At 38.5% G+C, this 18,044-nt stretch overlaps 1 protein-coding gene across 3 annotated transcripts; it reads right to left on the bottom strand.

Moving 5' to 3' along the window:
- Window positions 1-241: 241 nt before the first annotated feature.
- rfx4 (regulatory factor X, 4) lies at window positions 242-15,930 on the bottom strand. Of its 3 annotated transcripts, none has more exons than XM_033968784.2 (18): window positions 15,756-15,930; window positions 12,985-13,071; window positions 12,785-12,845; window positions 11,616-11,739; window positions 9,267-9,328; window positions 8,979-9,192; window positions 8,454-8,531; window positions 7,764-7,927; window positions 7,371-7,471; window positions 7,222-7,280; window positions 6,964-7,108; window positions 5,934-6,028; window positions 4,876-4,993; window positions 2,852-2,968; window positions 1,939-2,100; window positions 1,684-1,843; window positions 1,472-1,610; window positions 242-613 (listed from the first exon to the last, which is right to left on the bottom strand). In XM_033968784.2, exons 1-18 carry the CDS (start codon window positions 15,796-15,798, stop codon window positions 341-343), a joined length of 2,202 nt encoding a protein of 733 aa, XP_033824675.1. In that variant the 5' UTR covers window positions 15,799-15,930; the 3' UTR covers window positions 242-340. The 3 variants fall into 3 exon arrangements, with proteins under 3 accessions (XP_033824675.1, XP_033824674.1, XP_055078568.1); XM_033968783.2 differs by having other exon boundaries at window positions 1,684-1,804; XM_055222593.1 differs by having other exon boundaries at window positions 1,939-2,097.
- Window positions 15,931-18,044: the final 2,114 nt, after the last annotated feature.

Raw genomic sequence — 18,044 nt, 5'->3', positions numbered from 1 at the left:
CTGAATACATTAAGGCAGAAGTGTCAACAAACACAGACCCATGGTACTTTGCTGGTCCAAATGAGACAGCCCTGACCATAGAGCCAGAGCACAGGTACATTCCAAAACTCAAAGGCACATCTTGGTAGCAGCATTGCACTCTCAAAATGATTTTGCTGCAGGTTTGGACAATCGTTATCATTTATTTAATCAATACAAAAAAATCTACAAGATTTCTTTAATTGTCAATACACCCATTCAGCTTTCCCAATACATGATCATGATCCACCACATGGCTGCTTAGCCTTCACTTAGGCTTCTTCAAGCTTTGAGTAGAAACAGCACTGCTTAAGTCCAGTGGTTATTTGGCCCAGCCTGTTGTGGCCTCTCCATTAATGTAGGCAAAGCCCGGGAAATGTTGTGAGTGCTCATATTCAGTGTTTCTTCGTGATCCAATCGGTGAGTACATGTCCCCAGAGGCAGTGTAGCGAGATGAATGCATAGGTGGGCTGGTGTAACAGCTGTTGGCTGGAGACACATCTGGCCACCGGGGGGCGACAGGTGCCGGGTGCAAACGAGGAGTGCTGCCCATTAGACATGGCTCCATCCTTGACATCTGCCCATTGAGCTGGTACTGGAAACACATGAGAGGGTTAAACTGCAACTGCTTCAGACACTTGTTTACAAATAAACATCTCAATACTCAGTATTCAAAAAGGACAAAAGCTGTAACCTTAGCTAACCTCTATTCTAAGCAAGACTGAGATTTAAGATTGTGTGGACTCTGAGGCACAAACTATACTGACCCTGCAAATGGTAATTTCCTGTCAATGGAAATCATGGTGCTAGTTAAATTACTCTGCATTATAATGTCTAGTTTTAGTGCTAATAGGAGGAGTTTTCAGAACATGCTCATTGTGATTGCTCTAGGCATCCGCTTGTTAGCTAAAATACTGCAGACAGTTTCAGCTATATTAGCAACTTCCTACACAGACAAAGCACCGGCATTGTGCAGATTTTAGCACAGACCAAAAAGAGAGAAAATAGGAGCCTTTTCCTTTTTCGCACTAAATATAAACACAGGCAAATTCATTATCAGGCATCACGCCATGGAAAAAGATGGTCAGGGCAGGTCACACACAGCTCAGCTGCTTCTGGTTCACAAGTATAAAAGAGAAAAGAGACCATTGAATGACAATATTTTATTAATCTGCATTGAGTCCTCCACTGACCAGTGACAAAGATTAAGAGATTATAGAGTAACAGCCTTTTGGACATTTGTCTTTCAGTGGAGAGTTTACAGTTTGAAGTTTTAGGCAGAATAAACACTAAGGCCAAAGTGCAGAAAGGCCTAGCAACTGAATGTCTGGTAAATGAGGTCAAAATTTACAAAAATAATTTAAGAGTAAATTCCCCTTAGAAAATGTATACTTTTGTTGTTAAGAGGATTTAAATAATAATAATTTAAAATAGTTTCCCAGAGAGGACTGACCTGTGCAGATGAGCGGTGGTAAGCAGAGTAGTGCAGAGGAGCTGCGATTGGAGGCTCATGTCCCAGACTCGGGTACTGGCTCTGGATAGTGTGAGGGTGCTGGTTTGGATAACCACCATAGTTGTAACTCCCAGTATACCTACACAATTGATTATTTTAGTTATTTTTAAACCTGTTAATAAAAGTGCATGTGTTTGTAACAGTATTCTTACCCATGCTCCTCTCTGTAGACTGGCACTCGGTGGGCAGAGGATGGGGGCGGGGCTGGGGCACTGCTCCTCATACAGGACAGCTGATGACCCGCCTCTGCAGAGGAGCCTCCTGCAGTAGTCACTGTGTATGTAAGGGACCAGGTATATGACTGAACAGCGCCTGGCAGACACATATGTAGACACAGAGGAGACCGTGTTGTAGCGGCAGAGCTACATTTGGTGTTCTGTGTGATGGAGGAATGAGCAGAGCCTCACCTGTGGTAGTGGGTACTCCAGGGTACTCAGGAGATACAGCCGCTGTGGGAGAGCCAGTGGAAGAGACCCCCACAGAATGGACTGAGCGAGCAGGGGAGTACGGGCCTGGAGAGGGAGGGGTGGGAGTTGTCTCTGTGCGCGTGAAGTCCTCCTCGCGCTCTGCTGAAAGTGCAGTGTAAGTTTAAAGATGGGTCTAAACATGTGGATATTACTTTAGGATAATAAACAGTGGCTATACATGCACATCACAATCTGATTATTATGTGAGTTCTGAATATTTAAGATTACTAAAATGCCATGCAAACCACAAAATCGGATGTGAGTAATCTGAGGAACCATGATCAGAAAGACATTAGATAATAATAATAATAATAATAATAATGCCTTACACTTGTAATGTGCTTTACAGGCTTGTCAAAGCCTCTCAAAGCTCTACACTATAGTCATTATTCATTCATTTCCACACTTGGTGATGGTAAGCTACTATTGTAGCCACAGCTGCCCTGGGGAGACTGACAGAAGCAAGGCTGCCATTCTGCGCCATCGGCCCCTCCGACCACCACCTATCATTCACGCACACACCACTTTCATACTAGGCAATGCGGGTGAAGTGTCTTGCCTAAGGACACAACGACAGAACTTGGTTCGAGCAGGACTCGATCGTCCGACCTTCGGGTTGGGGGACCAACACTCTAACCACTGAGCCACTGTCGCCCCATGAGATTGATCATTTTAATAGTCTTATAACTCCAAAAATCTGCTTTATAGTGAGAATGTGAGGGTCAAAATATCTGAAGCACCTAGACTGAAGTCCTTAACTTAATTTTAAACTTTAAACCTAAGCAATTTAATGAATTTGATGTACATGATGTATATTGTTCACTATATATTTAACATTTATTTTAGGACTAACCTGTGCCGTCGCCCTTCATTGCCCTCATGAGGTCATTTGCTCTCTCCTGGCAGTGCAGAGACTCCATCAGATAAAGCACATAGTCATCAAACATGAGATGGATCAAATGAAAGGATCCTGTGGAAAAAAAAAAAAAATACAGTATGTTTTATATACATGCATTTTATTATTTTTTTCTTTTTATTACTTATTTTGGCCCATTGGCTTAATTAGACAGGAGATTTAACCATAAAATGGGGAAAGGAGACACTTTGGATTGCTAATTGTTGGAGTTGGGAAGCCAGGAACAGAGCCTAGGCAAATACATCTATTTAATATAGTAGTATACTGACAATTATTACTATTATATTTTCTTGTTTTTATTATATTAATGTCCAAAATTCTCCAAAACATTTTACAATATATATTATAAAGATACATTTTTATTATTATTCAAATATTATTCAATTTCACCTTTTAAAATCTGTAACCATTGCCATACCCCTGGTCGGGAAACACTGACCTAAATTAAAGCTGCTACATTAATTGCAATCAAATCGAAAATGTAATTCGAATGGACGCAATTAGCAAATCACACAGGTTGCAATTTTTGAAGTACCAAAATTTCCTCAATAAACATCATATATAAATATTCTATCAAATTCGGCATAAAACCTGCATACTAACCCTGTAGTTTAGATCTGTGCAAACATGTTCTGAAAGGTGATTCTTGTGTCAGTTTGTCAGATCATATTTCAGTCTTTTTTGTCAAAATGCGTACTTTGAACAGACAGCTAATAAAACAGAAATTGCAAATCTAATTGCAACTGCAACAATTGCCAGAAAAAAAAATTCGCAATTTGGTATTTTCCAAAATCGTGCAGCCCTAGCCTAGTCCACTAGATTATCGTACTGATCTATACATGCTTTCAAATATTAAATGTTTTTTAAAATATTTTCCAATTACATTTCCTATTACATCATATCCGCCACATAAGCATGGCAGACATTACTGAAATATGCCTGATGAAGTTATTGGCAGAAATATGTCAAGTGACCCTGAGGTCGTACAGCTGAGAAGGCTGTGTCACAACTGTGTCATTGTACTGGAGACTGCTGCTGCCGTGTGCATAATAAACACTTTGGACTATTCAGGGAGCGGGAGCTATACTGACCACTCATAAAATGGAAAAGACGGACAAACACATCGGGGAAGGGGAGGAGCGCTTTTGTTAATTAGCCGTTTGTGCAGAGAAAACCTGCTTTATCAAAACACTGCAACCATCTGTGTCTTTGATATTTAGACAAGGGCAAAGGGGACATCGAAGCCAAGAGAATCATTTATTTTACAACGTTAAACTACACTTGTAAACAGAAAACTAATAAAGTAAGACACATGTACTTGCACTTAAGGTGATCACTTCTAATTGTAGAAAAAGAGGAACAAGTTATTGACTGGAGGAACAGAAAGGACAAACTTGGGAAATTTAAGATGATAGCTAATAACAGAAAAAACACCATATGATTTTTAGTTTTTATCAATAGAAATACAGATTCAAATAGAAATAGGTTCAAACATATTACAACCCTAAATACCAAAAGCCCAAAAAATCTTGATTTATTCGCAAGAAAATATCGTGCGAAAAGGTGGGATAATCTCTAAATAAGTGGGAAATGGCTGTACGGGACAATCAAAAGAGGCACAGGTGGTCACTAGGATTGAACGATATCGATTATCTAATTATAATGATTCTGACAAGCACTGAGATTAGATTTACAACTTATGTTTAAGTTAACATTTTAAACGCATCCAGAAGAATTGACAAAAACACTGAATCATGAACTGACAAACTAATAAAAGGATAATATTTCAGAACATGTTTGCACAGATCTAAACTACAGGGTTAATAGTTTAAATTGCGATTCATGATTCATCTTGCTTAGTGGTCATCCTAGGCACAGCAGGAGTTTATATAGATATTGTAGTTTATTTGGTTATCTCTTTTATAGTATTGGTTTCAGTAATAATTCAATTAGTGTCTCACCAAAGCTTGGGGCACTGTGGAGGGTCATATCCCGAATGACTCTGGTACCAAAACATGACCACATCAGCAGGAACTGTTGCGCCACCTTCTTCAAGCAGCCGGGCCTCTTCAATGCCACCTAGTGAGAGCATTTCCATGAGAAAAGAGGGGGATGGGTGGGGGTCCCGGGTAGTTTTAACCCCTAGGTCCGTACTGGGGCTTAACCCTCACCAACGAAAAACATGTCAACAAGTCAACTATTTAATTTGCCCCCGGGGACACGCCTTCCTATTGAACTATTGTCTAGGCAATCCAAGACGTTGCCAGGACGACCAGATTTTACAAGCCCATATCTGGCACATAATGGACGCAAATGGGAAGCCTGAAGACATCATTAACTGGGAGGATTGCACCCGAAGTGCCTCCATAACAGATAGGGGAGGGGCTTTGAGTTACAGGTGTCTCTTTGGAGGTAAAAAACAAACTGCACAGTTAAAGTAAAACACAACAGCAATGTACAGAGTCATTTAAAGTATCCATGTAAACGTTATAGTGGAATTTAAAACAAATGTCTTATAATAGATACTAAGTGTTAGTTGTGGGTTGTGTTCATGTTCTACAATTTGAGGTCATAAGTTGCAGGGCAGGGGACTATGCAACTCTATGGAAGATTCATTGTTTTCATAAAAATATCTAAACAGAAAAAAGCACAAATGTTGAATCTTATCATCATTTGTTAAAGATTGGCTTCACAAAATTGCCATAATAATCTTGTTTTTTTGTGACTGAATAATGCCAGCACTTTTTTAAGCTATTGTAAAAAATATATAATATTTTTTTCTTTATCTTTACTGAAAACATGATTCACTTTGTACCTGTTTTTGTTTCATGTGAACAGGCCCAGTTATTAGAGATATTAACACAAAACACATCAAATTCTGATCTGCCCTCAGTCAAAATATAGAATATATTGTTTTGAACTGTTAATATTATAAGCATATGGTGGTGATCCTATTTTTTATTTTTTGTTACTTTGCAACCCATAGATACTAGACACTACATAGAGATGGCACACTGACCCTGACAACGCAGCGGTCCACCATGGCATCCAGCCAGTCTATGTAAGCCTCGATGGGAGACTGCTCTTCCAACAAACGATCAAATTCCTGATATACTGTGAAAAGGCAAAAATTACATATAAACAATTAATCACACAAAAAACTATATAACACAAAACATCAGCGAATCAATGCCAGTTAGCAAAATGCAGTTTGACCATCTCTGACCCCATAGGACCAGTGCAGAGGAGTGAATAGGAGGTGCTCCGCAGGGTGTAGCTGAGAGAACTGAACTTGTTTAACCTTTTGGTCTCCATCATTATGACTGGACTCTGCTGGTCGTGGGAATAATTGTTCTTTGCATATTGTTTTGTGTGTGTCTATAGGTATGGATGGGACTGGGCCATTTTATGTTCCTCATGATGTAATGATGGCAATAAAAGTCTTCTGATTCTGATTCTGATGTAGGCATTTGTTTGCGTTGGAGTAATATGAATTCTATAACGTATTATATAATGAAAAAATCTGCAGCTGATTTTCCTCTAATTTCACTGTGAGAGGAGGTAAACAAAGATGGCAGCTAATTGCTACATAGGCTCTCCATAGGCTAAGAATGACAAAGAAAAGAAGTAAGGAGAGCCTAAGCAGGGTTATTAAGCAAATGCACTGTGTAACCTTTCTAGTGGGTTTGTTTTTCACCTGCTCGTCGCTATGGAGCTGTTATTGCTTTGCCTGGAATGGACCACAGTTATGTCATTAAACACATCTTTCTAGCATTTACAGTACTTCATTATGGGTGTTTTTATTGAATCCCTTGAAAAACACTCTCACTGTGAAATTTAATGCCATACCGTGGAACATTCAATCAAAGCTTCCATCTGTACGGAGGCAAGCAGGTGGAGAAAAGATACACAGCGCATATTTAAGTCTTAAGTCTAGCTTCAGTTGTATGGTTAACACATTTTAGTTTTTATACCGTTATACACACACAGGCCATATTGTCGTGCCCTGGTTATGGACATGTGCTAATTGTGTGTAGATATAGACTTACAGTGTATAATAAGCAGCCGGTGCTCGTCCTGTGAGTCCTCCATCGTGTAAAGTGTCTGCTTGGTAATGCTGTTCAAGTCCACATTCCTCCAGTCCTCCAGCATTTGAAACGTGATGTCTGCGCTGTTTATCACCGTCCGCGAAGCCTGAAAACAGATAAATCTACAATATTACAACACATGCACAGCCATATCTCTTATTCTCTTATCAGTGTTAGCTTATAGGGATTTTTATTAAAATTTGAGGCAGTGATAGGCACCTGGCATAGGTGATTCAATGATGTTTGCCGCTTTAAAATTTGAGAAAACCTCCTGGACACTAGAAAAGAAGGAATAAGTGGTTAACTGTATGTGACGGGTATAAGAGACAGATCATATTGTGATTAGTCAAGTATAAAAACAAACTTGCATTCAAATTTGATATTCCTCAGGTTTTCAGGGAGGTCGTGAAGTGCAATTTTAAGCCACTCGTCGAGTTGTTTGGCAAATTTTCGTATAACCTGAGTCAAACTAAAATATAAAAAGAATAAAGTTAAAATAATATATGAATATGCAGTGCACTAAAAGGTTTCTGGCTTCAAATATGATTAAATACAATTAAATAATGCATGTATGAAAGAGAAATATCCTGTGTTAATCTTAATGTTAATTTTAAAGCATTTTCCATCATACAACTGGTTATTAGAAAATTCAAACTTATCAAAAAGATCACTTATTTCATTTTTAAACTCAACAGTCTTGCTGATATCTAACAAACAGTCACATAATGTTTGATTTCTAAACAGGTGCTGTAGTTTTGTACCTGTCAGGCAGTGCTTGGAGTACAGTGGGCATGAGTACCCCAGAGATGGCCTTGTAGAGGATGGAGTCACAGACGCCCACGATGTTGACCACAGTGGGAGACCCCAACACAGGCAACATGTGAGGGGGCATGCCCTGCCAAAAGTGCAGCAGAAAACTTTGGACCTGCAAAAAACATACACGACTTTGAGGTTTATGAACTGTATTTTTATTTTAAAGGTGTCCTGTGTAACTTTTCTGGTAAAGGTACAGTTTAAGGAACACTTTGCTGCCCCTGTAGGGAAATTCGTCTTCTGCATTTGACCCATTCTTCAATGCCGCTGGGACACCCTGTCAGGAGCAGTGGAGACGTACCCCCAGATCTTGAGCCAAGCTTGAGCAAGCAGGACTTTCTTAGTTGGAGGATTTTACCTATTGTACATGGAGGACCCACCACCTGCCTCTCTCCATGGAGATGTTGTTTACAGATAATGTTCCACAATATGGCATTAAACTCTTCTATCTCAACTGAGTCAAGCAAATGGCTCTCTACCGAAAAAGTTACATAGTGCACCTTTAATAATTGTCATCCCATCTTTAAGAGTTACACCATCATACTTCGTACTGATGTATGGGGGAAATTTGTGGCAGAAATGTCCACAAATATCTGTGCCTTTAAAGTTCAAGAACAAAATAAAATAAAACATCTTGCCTCATCAAAATTGGCTCGAATGACAGTGTCCAGTATCCTCTGACAGTGCGTTCTGTACATCATGATAAACGTCGACACCTGCAGAGAACACAACACTTTTAAGGCAAATATTTAAAAAAAAAACCAAATGTACCATTTACTTTCCACGGTGGGAAACTTAAACGTGTTACAAAAACAAGAAAATAAATCTCACACAAAGCAAGTGAACCAATAAACGAGCATTAAAGGTCTGAGCTGAAGCGAAGGGGTATAAAATGAGCTTTAGAGATCAGGAAAAAAAAAACAACATTTAAAATCATGGCCCCTCTTTAAAAGCCGGACAGCCAGTGCATGTCCTTTGTCCATACCTAGATCTCATTATCTCCCCCCAAAGATTAAGAGTTAGTGAGAAGCCAGCATATAAATCTTTAAGGTCCTTCTTGGATAAAGGGGTCTAACCAGAGGGGGTACGTTGATGGTGAGATGGGACCAAAACAGGGGAAGGAGGGGGGAGAAGTTGTAAGCATAGACTTTTAAAACTAGTACCCTCTCTTCTGGCAGGCTGGCGGGCAAATTTAGGTCTTTGACATTTGGGAATTCTGGCAGAAGCGTTCCGAGTTTGGAGCGCGGTGAATACGCCACTGTCTGCTTGGTGACTTCTTTTTTGCCCGTTTCGTTCACCCAAGCCGCGCCTTTTTTAGAGTACATCACGTCGTAATACTGGGACGTCTCCTTGACAGCGATGCCATAATAGTGGTACCTGGATCGATCAGAAAACGTGTTGTAAATGTGTGGATATGGTAGATAAGACATTATAATGTTTAGTTGATTTACTTAGACTGTCCTCTTGTGCCCAGTCGTCTGGTGGTTAATGCTGGAAACTGTTGTCGTATGATCTGTGGAAGGAAAATACAAAATTGTTACTTGGAAAATCATATGTAGTTTTAAACAACTGCGGTAATTTACAACACATTTTTACAAAGTGTCCCTATTAAAATGCTAATATACTATAGTAATTAATGGCAACTTTTTTTGTATTTTTTGTGTCTAGTCAACATTAGCTAACATGGCTTTTATATCATCTTTCTCAGATTCAGTGAAAAACCTGGCTCACAGTCTGCATACAGCAAAACTGAATGAACAGATTATTTAAATACAATTTAAATGCATTTTCCATAAAAAAGTTAAAGATTTAACAACACATGTATTACATTTACTATTTCCACTTTTCCATTTTGACAAGTGTATTTGTTGTAAATATGTATTCAATTCATAACAATGCAAGATATATAACTGTAATTTGGACAAGTAGTATGACAATTCTAAGGGGCTAAATACCAAAGTCATAGTCTTTGAGGGAATTTTGAAAATCTCATATCTGTAGCCATGGGGTGTTCTTAAAGGAAAAAAAGAGTTTAGACACATCCATTTATGACATTCTGGATTTTAACGCTTCTCCACAGTGTCCTCTGAATCATCCGGCCGTCTTCACTCCTCCTGCTCTTCCTTCCCTCTCTTCCTCTCTCTCTCTCTCTCTCTCTCTCTCTCTCTCTCTCTCTCTCTCTCTCTCTCTCTCTCTCTCTCTCTCTCTCTCTCTCTCTCTCTCTCTCTCTCTCTCTCTCTCTCTCTCTCTCTCTCTCTCTCTCTCTCTCTCTCTCTCTCTCTCTCTCTCTCTATATATATATATATATATATATATATATATATATATATATATATATATATATATATAAATATATATGTCCCTCTCTCTCTCCCTTCTTCCTCCTCTCTTTTTGTCCAAAGAAGATTGGCTCCTGGGTCCGACTCCCGGTGCACGAAACTTTAGCAAACAGTGTAGCGCTCCATTGTGTGGGATGAAAAAAGAGGCCAAGCTGTGAAGTTTCTGTCCGGCCTCGCTTGATAAATGAGCAGACAGGGAGGCAGTCCAGGCCCTCTCGCGTTTTTTTTGTCCCGAATCAATGAACCCTTCCCAAAGGACACCCCACACCGCTCTAGCCACTGATCTAACATTCCGCAACATCTCACCCTTCCAAATTTCCTTTAATTACACATTAATCCAGGCCCCTTCTCTTTTTCAATATCTTCCGACAGGAGTGGAGCAGGGTGGAGGTGGCTCGGGCAGGGGTGATATTGGGGGTGGGGTATTTGGGGTAGTTGGGGGGCACTAAACTCCTTGGGGGTTGTGGGAAAAGACCAAAGCCAGTCTCGGTTGGCTCTAGATTATGTGTTATTGCGTTTGAGTCCTGCTTCACAGCGATGATGTGGGCCCATGATGATAAGCGGTTCAGTCCAGGCACTAAACGCTCACATGGAGAGGTTCAAGGTGCCTCCAGGAATTTGGGAAACCTGTCACTGCACTTAAAATAAAAGCTATGCCAATTTTGCTCCAAAGTGACAATGTTTTTAATGACAAACTAAAAACCATTCACCTATTACACTAATAAGACAAGTTCAAATGTGTGTTTATTGTTGATTTTTCACTTTTTCACCTTTTCACTAACACTGAATATTTACAAAAGAATCATCCCATGGTTATGAAGACACCTGGACATAGCTGTTGTGTTCAGTGAGTCGGAGCTCAGTTTGATGAAGAACTGTAATATAATTGTAAGTCATTCACATATTCAGTTATTTTTTGTTGGTCTTAATTGCACAAAATGCACAAGTGTTGTAGAATATTTTGCCGACAGCAATAAATCCAGTAAAAATCCAGTGATTGAACAATAATAACCGATCCTACAGCCTGAAGCTAATGGCAAATACAAGTACTACATATAAGAGATGAAATAATAGATACATGATATATTTGTCCCAGCTGTTGATTTGAAGGTATGCAAAATCTGAATAGTGAGTGTATTCTGCATAATAAACACTATTTAAAATGACTGCAAAAGAGTTTATAAAAATGCGTATAAACAAACTTGCAGTGTCATTTGTCAAATAAGGTTATAAAGTAATATTTTTCAACATATGTGGTTTATTTGAACAGTCTTCTCATGTTTTCTTTTAGCAAATTTCTCTAAATATTGTCATCAGGATCATCCAAAAAAAAGATATATTAGGATTTTGGCAATATCGCCCACCCCTACAACCAATAAAATATTTAAATGACTTGAAGACATTTTGTATATGTGTCTAGAGTAAATAACAAACACATAAGACGCATTTGTAAACCCGCACCTTTCCGAAGCTGGCGGCGTTCACGGGCTGCATGTCGTGTTTCTCGCTGAAGTCCAGGTAGTGCATGTAGAGGGCACTTCGGGGAATACACACGCCCTCTGCAATCTCATAGTTATCCTCCAACCTGCAATAAGAGCAATGTCTTTAGGGAAGTCTTGTGTTCATTTATTAAAATAGAGGAAGAAACATAGCAGGAAATATTGAGATATTGTTGGGTATGTTTGATAAAGCTGGAAATGAATACTGTAATGATAAAACTGCATATTATATAATTATATATTATTTAGGATATGCCTCAATTGAGAGCAAAGACAATCAATGTAAAGCATAATTTAATACAGAAGTGACCACTTGGGGGCAGTACAACAAATTAGGGTGATTAAATAAGTGCCTACTAGTTGTGTGTTGTTGTATTATTACATTATATAATCTTACATGTAGTTTATTAGTTGACTCTTACATAGAAATATTACCACATTCAAAGCAATTTTAAATCTAATCGTTACGCATTCAGTTTTTGGATGTACTCTTTATATGTCTGATTGTAATTATTGACCAGTTTTTATTCTTAAACTACATAACGATAATAGAAACAGCTAAAGATTACTTGTGTTTTTCATGAGAATGTATTGTCGAGATGCTACAACACAAATTCATGTCCTGTTTTACGTCAACAGGCATTTTGCATCTGAATTTATATCTCAGTTAGCTTTAATTGATTATTTTGTGTTCCATCAGTGCCCATGTGATACAGGTGTGCAATGGACTGCTCAGTAATAACCTGCCAACTGTACAACTGTGTTTTAAACTGTAAACTGGCTGCATTTTAGCTTTACAGCGATTAGTTTTGTTGTCAATTAAAAGCATTAAACTATTAAGAATTTCAATTATAATGAATATTTTTCTTTTAATAAAATAAATAAACAAAGGTCTTATAAAATGAGACATACGTTGATGGAAAATACGACTTATCAATCAGCTACTTCTCATTTGCTAATGCTTTTTATTCATGCTACAACTTACAGTGACACTAAGAACAGCCTCTGGTATCCCATGACAAGTGTAATTACTACATACACTATGCTACGAATATGATATTAGCAACAGCAACTCGTTTAACTGTCAAAACTATATCACTGTGTATCACTGTGTTACAGACTTAAACATACCATTCAAGAGTAGCAGGTGTGGAGTGTGGTTTAGATGCTCTATTATTCTCTTTTTCTTCATCTGGAAGACAAATAAAAGAAGTGAATTCAGACAGCAGAACAAAATAAATCCTATACTTTAAATGTAAATGCGTGGAGTACAAGTTACACACATATTATCTGTAACAACCAAAGACTAGTTTACATAATGGGAGTCTTACGTTCATCATTGGACATGTTTCCCAGAGACGTGTGGCTGGAGTAGCGTTTGCTCTCGCTCTCATTGAGGCATCTTTCAATCCAGCTCTCTGAAAACACAATCAGCAGCTTTTAGCATTTCAACGATACTTTAACCATTTGAACTGTTAGTTTCGCACTGCTGTCCTGTTCATACTGTAAGTATTTTTGTGTTTATATTCAGTCAAAGTCTTTTTTTTATTTTTTGAATGACTCAAAAAGATTGACATGCTGACAGATATTTTTGTACAGTTATGTCCGTACTGTATGTATTTTTATGTTTATATTCAGAGCTTATTTTATTTAACATCTTATTTTGTGCCTTTATCTGATCATAGATAAAATTGTACTAATATTATTCATTGTTTATTTCTATAACATACCACCAAAGCAAGAATTTAGACTGTTTTACATTCATTTTCTTATTTATAAGTAGTATTGAGTAGTGGTACGTTTTGAAAGTGTCCTACTCTCTTAGTAGTAGTTTAATCATGATTTTAACTTTGCAAAAAAGAAACATCTTTATGTGTTTATAGTGACTAGGGCTGAACGATTTGGGAAAAATTTCCAATTGTCATTTTTCTGACAAGCATTCTAATTGCGATTTATGTTTTAATAATAGGATTGTGTTCAAAGTTCATATTTTAAGTGCGCCCAAGAGAATTAACACAAAGGCTAAAACTGACAAACTAATACAAGAATCACATTGCAGAACATGTTTGTATAGATTTAAACTGCAGGGTTAGAATTTTTACCCAGAGTAAGATGAAATATTTTGTTGTTTATGGAGGAAATTAAAGGAAACTTCAAAAATTTCCATCCATTCGAATTGAGATTTCAAACTGCGAATACTGATAAATGCTAAACTAAAAACCTAAAAATTAAATAAATACAACAAAACCTCTAGTGACATAAACAGTGCCATCGTAGCCTATAGAATACACATTACAGGTCACGACTGTGTCAAACTGAGATGACAACAATCGCTTGTGTGGGCAGCCGAGCAGCCATGGCTCTATTTGAGATGTTTTCAGCAGAGCGGCAGGAATCCAGCATTGTTCCAGAGCCACAGAGAGCGAATACACTCACTTCAAAAGGCCTGGGGACATCATGGGCCAGCCTGCTGCACCACAAACCATTGACACCGCCTCATTTCTACCTTAAAAACTTATTTGAAACATAATTCATCTAACTGCACTGAAGGCTTTGCACTGTCGTTTTGCCCACACTGTATATTTGTACATATTCAGTCAAAGTCTATTTTTAATTTTAATTTACCTTATTTTTAATGCGTGCCTTTTTAATTTTATCATAGCTTATATTACTATTATTATTCATTGTTTTATGGTGTATCATAACGCCAAAGCAAGTTATCTGTTCACTGACACTGGCAAGAAAACAGCACCACTGATGTGCTGTCCACCACTGAGTAAGAGCAGAGAGACTTAATAATGCATAAAAAAAACAATACAGAAATTTCACGTTTTATTTGAACATTTTTGTCGTCAACTCTGCAGGTTAAAATGTCTTTATGTTATTTTAAAATCATAGTACTATTTCCTGGGAGGACACCTGTTGCTCCAGCCCTGATTGTACTATAGTAAAGTGTATCACTGTATTAAACAATGTCCTAGCAATCACTTTAGTTAAACTGTATGTTTGCTATTCACTCTAAAAACTTCAGTCCAGTTGACAGAATTCAATATTTTTGCTACTTTTCCCATACCATGTACTGTTGTCATTCATTTTGTCCCTTCAGTTAGATTCACACAGGATGGTGTGGTACGATGATAGTTACATAAAGCAGAAATAACATTTTGGTTAAGATGATGACTCAAACTCCAAAACTTAAACTTGTATAAAACTCAATCTAAAAGACTGACTTAAATTTCCTATTTTCTTTTGCTATGTTTCCTATACCACGCACTTTTGGAATACATTTTGTCCCTTTGTATTCATTTTTTGTTTTAATAACATAACATACAGGCCTATTTACATACAGAAGCAGCAAAAATATGGCTCAAAATCTTAAATTTAAAGCTCAGTCTATAAGACCAAATCCTGCAGCTGAGAGAGAGTCCGCTGAAGTGAAGCTAATTCTTCTCAAGCTTCATTTGCCAAAGGGACAGATGAGTCGGGATCCAAATAAGTGGATTAAATCTGATCAACAAGTGACAATGGGCCACTTAAATAAGGAATTTAAAACCTCAAATCAAATAATGATTTAAACATTCTGGAAAGTAATCTTGTTTGCTTCGACATTGGAGCTTTAGGAATGACTCAAAATTATTGTCATCCTTGGACGAATTGTCCTTTATTCACACAATGCTAAAAAGTAGAAGGACAGAGCAGGTGCACAAAATCTACTGGATTGTTGCTTCATATAATTAATAATTTATGAAATAATATATAGTCCCATGTGGTTAATTTGGTCTTCCGTTAATTTATTTGAACAGATTATTTTTTTCAGACCAAAAGGAGTGGTCTGCAAAAAGGAAAAGGAAGGAATGGCCAAAATATTTAGTAGAAATTACCAGTAGAAAATGCGACTTTTGTAAATTTAGTTCATAACCCTTCAGAATGCTGCCTCTTCATTTAACCACGACTTTCTGCTTAACTTAAGTAGGATAAAGATAAGAAAAGTTCCTAAATTTTATCTTAAATCACTTGGACATTCTTTGCTCCGGTTAGAGGCCCCTCATCCATTGGGACAGATCCAAGAATCCAGCCCAGTGCCGGAGTTTGCTTCACTGACCTGTGGATTCCATGTCAGGCTCCTCCAGTAGCCCGCAGTGCATCCTCTCCCATCCACGGCACCTGCTCCCTCCGAGAAAACTGCCCCAAGACGGCTCTACCTCTCCCCCTGCTCTGTGTCCCCGCGTCCTTTGGTTCCTTAGGTCCTTCTTGGTCCTTCTTACTCTTTCCGTGACCACTAGCCGTCACTGAAGATGAGGAGGAACTGAGGAGGGTGCACCCGGAGAGGAGGTGGTGGAGAGATTGGTGGGTTGGTGCGTGGGGGGTGAAGGAAGAAAAAAAAAAACAAGGGAGGGGGAGTAGTAGAGTCTCCAGAAATCCAGCGGGGGGAAAGCCAGAGCCGTCAAAATGTTTGCTGATGTTTCATGGGAAAAGGGCTGATTTTATTGGAGCCCTGATGGGGGGACATGTCATTGATAGGCTTGGACGGTTGAATGGGTCCAAGTCAGGGGATGTGGCAAGGCTCACTGGAAGTCTTTTGTGAGGCTGTTTTGAATAATAAAGGCTCCCTCCCCACAAAAAAGAGAGAGAGAGACTTGGATCTACACAAGTCTTAACACAGTGGCCTCCCCGTCTTATATTATCGCATTTAATATGTTTTACACAACCACCAGACTACAAATAATATACACACGCATTATAATTCTAATCTAGACACCTGTTGCCAAAATGAATTCAAATTTTCCCACACTTAACAACGCAACTCCAAAACTTTTAGCTTGCCACGCTTTGCACAGAATTCCCAACATCAATACGGCACAAGTAGGGAATTTTTCTTTGCAGGTTCTCGCCTCCTTTTTGGCCACTCTTTTTGCTAACCTTATTTTGGTGCGCCTCTATAAAGAAAAGCAAGGGGACTGGCCACAAAAGCGGGGGAAGTAAAAGTGCAAAGCTTGAGGCTGGGAGGGCTCTGATGGAGTGCCTGAGTTGGAGAAGGGAAAGTTGTGATTAGAATATGAATAGGTCCACGGGAGAGGAGGAGAGAGGGAGAGGGAGAGAGAGAGAGGGGGAGAGGGGGAAAAGGGGAGAGGAGAAAGGAGGATTATGGCTGAATTACTCACCACACTATGGGATGGCTATGGAGGAGGTTTTTGGGGATAGTCAGTGCGCAGGCGTCGCCCCGTGGCCACCTACGGCACATGTGAGAGAGAGCGCGGAATGGTATGGGACATTTGAAGAGCTAAAAGGAAAAGAGGAGAATTATAAGAGGATACAGCAATTGTGAATGTATTTTAAAGGTCTACTGCGTAACATTTTGGATAGTGGAGCTCAGCCACCAGCTTGTCTTGTCTTAATGAAGATACTTTTCCTGGAATATTCCACAGTATGGCATTAAATCTTTCTATCTTGCGTGTTTATTGCTGATGAAAATACCTTGAAAAAAAAAAGTATAATGACATACTGTGGAACATTTTGAGCAAAACAATAACATGATTTTCCAAAGAGACAAACAGGTTTCAGGCCTTCCACCAGAAAAGTTATAGTGTGTCTTATTTTGAACTTGGGAGTAGGGATGTCAAGATTAGTTGGTGAATTAATATTTGCTTATAGTCAAGTGACAATATAATTGAAATGAAATACAATTATAAAAGCAAAGAGCAAAATGTATCCAGTTATTTCAAATCAATCTACACTCCAAAAGTTAACCCTGTTCATGTCTCATTGACTTTAAAATTGAGGAAGTGCTTTTATAAAGCTGTTCACATGCCAAAGGAATGGGCAGCTATTTGATAATGTTGTTTGGTGTAAATAATAGTGAGTAATTGTTAAATTGTGATGTTTCTTTGCACAATAATAACTACAATACACTACTTTAAAGAGTTGATTGGGACATGATGGGAGTTACCATTAATTTCAGTCTGATAAAGCAGAGAAGGGTTTCATCTGGTCCCAGTAGAAGCTCTTTTTCCGCTCTTATTATCCTTATTAGCGCCAAATAAAATAGGACAGGTGCAGTTTCCTCTCCTCTCGAGCACAAACGGATGTGTATGCCTTTTGTTCAGTCAAAAGGCATCTATTGAGTGGTGCGTATTTGCGTTAGCGGGGGGCATGGCAGTTACACTACATGACAAGTCAGGGCTGTGCTTTTAACAAAAAGACAGCGGAATTAAACGTAGATTCACACTGGTCTTCTCTGAATATGTTGATACAACTATGTAACTTTTTAAATAAAGAGTCCACAACCTGCTTCTATCTATGCAAATGTTATTGATTTGCATAAATTATATTCACAGTATGGCATTAATCTTCTCAGTCTCAATGGAGACAAGCAGCTAAGTTACAGATCGGC

The sequence above is a fragment of the Periophthalmus magnuspinnatus genome, chromosome 6 (genome assembly GCF_009829125.3).
Source record: "Periophthalmus magnuspinnatus isolate fPerMag1 chromosome 6, fPerMag1.2.pri, whole genome shotgun sequence".
Taxonomy (NCBI): domain Eukaryota; kingdom Metazoa; phylum Chordata; class Actinopteri; order Gobiiformes; family Gobiidae; genus Periophthalmus; species Periophthalmus magnuspinnatus.
This window is presented reverse-complemented; position numbering and strand designations above follow the sequence as displayed.